The following is a 5,063-nucleotide window of genomic DNA, read 5'->3' as shown; positions in this document are numbered from 1 at the left end:
ATCTCGACATTCAGTAATAGCAATAAAACAAGGGCATCCAGTTTATTTTTTCTGTACAAACTATCAGAACAAGACTTTTATTCACATAAAAAAATCTGCTTTAATTTGCTCTGACCTACACACTTTCCAAATTCATTTTACTCAATTCTCAAACCTTTTGTCACGTCACCCACACCCTCACCAGACTACGGGAGCTACAAGTAATTCTACCTAACAGCTAAACAGAGCAAAACCCATCCCTTCCCGTTTTCCTTCCTGACAGTTCCTCACCAAAAAGAAAATAAAATAATCTTCCTTGTTCCTTCTTCTGTTTCACTTCCTCGTCTCACAACCAGAACAAACGAAGCCGTTCCATCTCTTCCCAAGCGAGGTGACAGCACACGGTTGGTTTTCCTCTTGGATGCTACACCCAGGAGTCGGGCGAGCCCGGGTACTGTTCTGCTCTGTACGATGATCGTCTGGTGGAATAAAAGTCTACGTAATTGGTGGCTGATTTCAGTCCGTACGGCGCGGTGTAGTCTGCAGTGGCAGGAAAGTGAACTCGGTCATCGAAGTAGGGATCTTCGTAGCTGTGTGGGGACTGCAAGTACAACCTGTAGGCGTCGTAGTTCTTCCTGGTGGTGTCTTCCTGGCTGTAGTACAACTGCTGATGCTGTCGGTGAAAAAATGGGAAAAGGAGCTGTCAAAATGGAATTAGCAGAGGAAATACTCGTAATTTGAGAAACGAATTTACACACATTATACAGACCCTTTCCCTAAGAAGTGAAGGCCAGCCCTACCAATGCTGACAGGAACGGGCTTCAAGCTTCCATGAAATGTAGCTAATTTTTAGATTAAACTAATTGGAGGAGCCCCAGGCCTGCCTGCACCTCTCCTGCGTTCACCAAGGAGCCAGGAGCTCCAGAGCAGCGCCGGCAGAGCACAGCAGGAAGTACAGAACCCACCTGTGCCCACCAAGAGTCCAGTCAGAAAAGTAATCTCACATCCCACCATGAGAACACGCTAAAATCTGTGGCTATAAAAGGAAAACACAAAGGTGACAGAGCGGCCATTGCTTCTGTCCGTCCGTGCACTGATGGCCAATTAGCTGTGCTGCAGACGCACTCCATAAACGAGCACTGACACCGCGGAGCACGCTCCAAACCCCTTGGGTTGCATTAAGCACTGGACACCGAGCCCTGCGCTGTTGGTGTCACTTCAAACCCGGAGTCACCTGCAACCGCCGGCTCTGTTCCCGTGCTGGTGAGGAGTAGGAGCTGATGTAGATTGGGGAGGGCTTGCTGGAACCTGTGAGGAGACAGACCATGGCATCAGCTCCACGCTCTCATCTGCAGGTCTGTCTGCTTCTATTTTACCTACAATTACGTAGCACCCCAAAAATTAAGTCTGCAGATTTTAGTATCTACCAATAATATAATACAGCAACACAAAACAGGCAGATTGTGTCCCTCAGCAGTAGTTACACTGCAAACAAGAGGCTTCTCTGTGTTGCTGATTTTTGTTTTAGACTTCCTAATTTCCTTCTCTTCATTCAGTCATCTCTATTGTGTCAGTGAGAAGGAAAAGGGAGATGAGGGAAAAGATAACATCTCAGTATGATTTAATAATATATTATTATAATATACAACCACATGTTATTACTTGTAACATAATATATATAATATACATAATAAAACCATTTTCTGTGATAGGATTTTAAATAAACATTCCAAACACCTCTCATCTCCCAGTACACAGAGATCTTCTCTTATTCTGGTAATGTGTGCAATTTTAAAGAAAATAGCAGAGATAAAACACCTGCTCTGTTCCACATGCAATGAATACCCTGAATAAAAACGGAAAGCAACATGAAGTAGCAACAAGCCTGCTAATGCAGCTGTTGTAGGATGATTGTGTCAGCTCCTCCCGTAAGGAATGTTCACGTATTCAGCCAGACGTTCACCTGGCCGGTGTCTTACCAGTGTATATGTCTTTATGTGTAATGACATCGCCTTGGTTATTGTAATACTGCATAGAAGGTTGCGTTCGATCGTACTCGGAGCGGGGTTCTCTAATTCCCAATAGAGCCGGGGACGAGGACGTGCTGCCAACTGATGGAAAAGGGATTTTCAGTGTGTGCAACAGAAGCCTTTCCATCCCCAACCTTCTCTGTATCCTCCTCACCCCTTCCTTCCTCAGAGACTGACAAATGACATGTGGGCAATGGACAGAACAACTACGTGGTGTGGGTTGGCCAAAGAACCCCAATGACAGAAGCTATCAGCAACGCACCACGGATGACAGGTCTGTACTTTAACAGTGACTCGCTGCCCTGTAACGCTGTAACTGAAATAAGAGACCTCACCCATTTCAGTTTGCGTGTGACAATTTGTTTGCACTGAAGATGATGATGGTTATGATTTCACGTCAGTTATATGGTTAGGTCCATCCTATTGCTTGGGCAGGACAGCAGCATCTCCAGTGGGGCTGGCTGAGGTGACCCATGTGCGTTGCTGTGCATCGCTGTGCGTGGCTGTGCATGGAGCAGCACACAGCAGCGAGTCCCGCAGCTCAGGGACACTTGAGCACGTGCAGCTCTGCTGCGCAAACAGAGCACAGGCAGCACGGCCCCGTGTCTTACACCATGAGTAGTGAACCGAGAGGTTATTTGGGTTTAAAACATGGGGTAGCGGGTGCCCTGTAGTACATCCCTGTACGTTTCCTGACTGACCTGACTGGATGACGGGTGACATCTGCTGATTCGTTGTTGATAGAGAAGGATGGGATTTGAATCTCTCTCGCTCTAGCGTTGATACTGGTGTAATAAAATGACTTTGATTCCATCCATCCTGTGGAGTGGGAGAAAGAAAGAAACATCAAAATAAATCGCTTTTTGTGAAGTTGGGGGGCTCTGTAGAACTGTTTTCCAGCGTAGCCTAATTTTGCAGTTTACCTTTTTGTAAATGCTGCGCAGATCTCGGTACTGCCACAGCGTATTCAGCACCTGGGCGGCCGCCTTGACGACCTTCAGCGAGGACCTAAGGAAGTGGAGAACACGACCGTATCAGAAAGCCACTGAATCCACTCTAAACGATCAACGGTTCTGAGCTACGCAACAGCCTAAACCCTGGTGCTGTGACCCTGGTGAGGCCGCAGCCTTGCGGTACCCGGCTGTGAGCAGCACAACACGGTGACGCGGGGAAACGCTTCCCTCCCCAGCCTAGAGACCTCTTCAGGTCCCACGTGAGGAGCAGATAAAGGCTGGAGCAGCTGCTGTCACCGTTGGCAGAATTAAACAGGAGGAACAGGAACATCTTTAACGCGTTTCATAAAACGTGAGACCCCATGCATTAAATCACTGCAAAATCCCTAACTGCAGGAAAAGGACAGACAAACAGGGCAGAGCTGGTGTTCAAGTCTCCAGACGTCCTCACAGCGAGACCCTGTTCTGTGCTGCACAACTGAGAACTGCTGCTGCTTGGGAAAACCCTTTTCAAAGGGCAAGGCCAGGAAAATTGCTCCACTGGCGCTGAAAAGAAAACCACACCATCTTCTCAAAGGGAGATGGCAGTAAAGTGGTGGTGGTTCTGAGGCGGTGATGTGACATTCAGTGCCACAGCGTGACACCCGTGCTAAATGCGCCCTTTTCTGTCGCTGAAGATTCATCCAAACACAGGGTTTGAAATAAAACACCAACAGAGCTGCAGTTGATGGCATCAGGTGGGCAAACTGCCTGGCAGGGCATGTTTGCTATAAACCCACCAAGTGGCCATGCCAGAAACCATTAACAGCCACTGTGACACATCCCAACAACGCTGACATTGACTTGGAAAAGCTCTGAAGTTCCATTAATTTTGTTTAAGAGGGGACATTTTTTATCCATTTAACCTGAACAGCCCCCATTAATGTGGTCATTGCACGCAGCTGGGAAAGCCTCCAAACACTGCACCAGAGAGCAGCACCCGGTAAGGGAACAGCGGCACCGATGGCCTCTTCCTTCCCAGGGCCAGACTTTTTACTGCTTTTTCAAACTCAGATCCCTTTTTTACAAAAATAAATAATAATTTAACAATTCCTGCGTTCTTAAGCATGTAAAAAGCATCGGAGAAGCGGTTTGGTGTGCCCTTCGCTGCCCACTTGCCTGTCACCTCTCCCTTTGGTGATGTTCACCAGCTTCTCGATGCCGCCGGTGTCGGCCAGGGCCTTGGCGTTCTCCATGTTCTTGCTGGTGACCTCGTGCAGGGCGCAGCAGATCGCTGCCACTGTCTCGTCAGACAAAACGCTTGGGCCGTTGCCCCCGGGAAGCCGGTTAACCAGATCTCGCATCGCGTATTTACCTACGGAAACACGGCACAGAACCAAGTTAAGTTTGGTACTTAGGATTTGAAATTATAGGGCTTGTCACAAAACTGCATTTGAAAGCTATAAAAAGAAACACGGGATCAAAACTATGGAAACCTTCCAAGAATTCACATTTTACAGAGTCAAGAGAGACTGGAGATCAATTTTTGAATCTTTTATTTTTCCTTTTAAACTTAAAAATATGAGAGGTTGCATTGCTGCATGAAAACAGGGTTGTCTGTGAACAGGAATGACCTGGAGAAGGCAGAATCGATCAAGGAAAGCGTGAGCCTGAGCAGCGGTGCACATTCCTGCGCTTCACTGATGGAGAGATAAAGTGATTCTGACAGGAACTTGATCTGCCCCCTTATTCGTTACCACACGAGATCAGATCTCAGCTCTGTCAGAACCCAGTTACAGACCAACACGGGAACATCACCACTGCAAACGAAGGAAATGGCTCGAGCCAAGGTAAATGCTTTTCCTGTTTAGGCTGAGCTGTTAATGGAGTGATTAATTGATTTTACTGAGGACGTGTATTTGTGTGTAACAGTGAACAACGACTGAGTTTACACCAAGCCAGCAGCCATCTGTCTGCATGGCGTGCCCGAGGACAAAGCTGTTACCCAAAAAGGAGCTCTGCAGACAAGAGGACACCTTTGCAAGGAGATGGAGCGCTGTGCCCAGCGGCTGTGCCCGGCAGCACCCACTGCCACAACGTCGGCAGCACCCACTGCCACAAA

The 5,063-nt window shown here is 47.7% G+C and overlaps 1 protein-coding gene across 2 annotated transcripts in view; it reads right to left on the bottom strand.

Moving 5' to 3' along the window:
• Positions 1-403: 403 nt before the first annotated feature.
• PKP4 (plakophilin 4) overlaps positions 404-5,063 on the bottom strand; it is a 46,259-nt gene continuing 41,599 nt past the window's right edge. The window contains exons 16-21 of one of the 2 annotated variants that reach the window (XM_010194330.1): positions 4,121-4,316; positions 2,933-3,017; positions 2,711-2,828; positions 1,959-2,090; positions 1,214-1,287; positions 404-652 (exon numbers count right to left, since the gene is read on the bottom strand). In XM_010194330.1, the coding sequence (XP_010192632.1) occupies positions 404-652; positions 1,214-1,287; positions 1,959-2,090; positions 2,711-2,828; positions 2,933-3,017; positions 4,121-4,316 (854 nt within the window). The remainder of the gene's footprint in view (positions 653-1,213; positions 1,288-1,958; positions 2,091-2,710; positions 2,829-2,932; positions 3,018-4,120; positions 4,317-5,063) is intronic. The other variant, XM_010194331.1, reaches the window with a different exon arrangement.

This window comes from Mesitornis unicolor, unplaced genomic scaffold (assembly GCF_000695765.1).
Source record: "Mesitornis unicolor isolate BGI_N332 unplaced genomic scaffold, ASM69576v1 scaffold10291, whole genome shotgun sequence".
In the NCBI taxonomy this organism is placed as follows: Eukaryota; Metazoa; Chordata; class Aves; order Mesitornithiformes; family Mesitornithidae; genus Mesitornis; species Mesitornis unicolor.
Note: the sequence above shows the minus strand (reverse complement) of the source record. Positions and strands in the feature narration are given on the sequence as shown.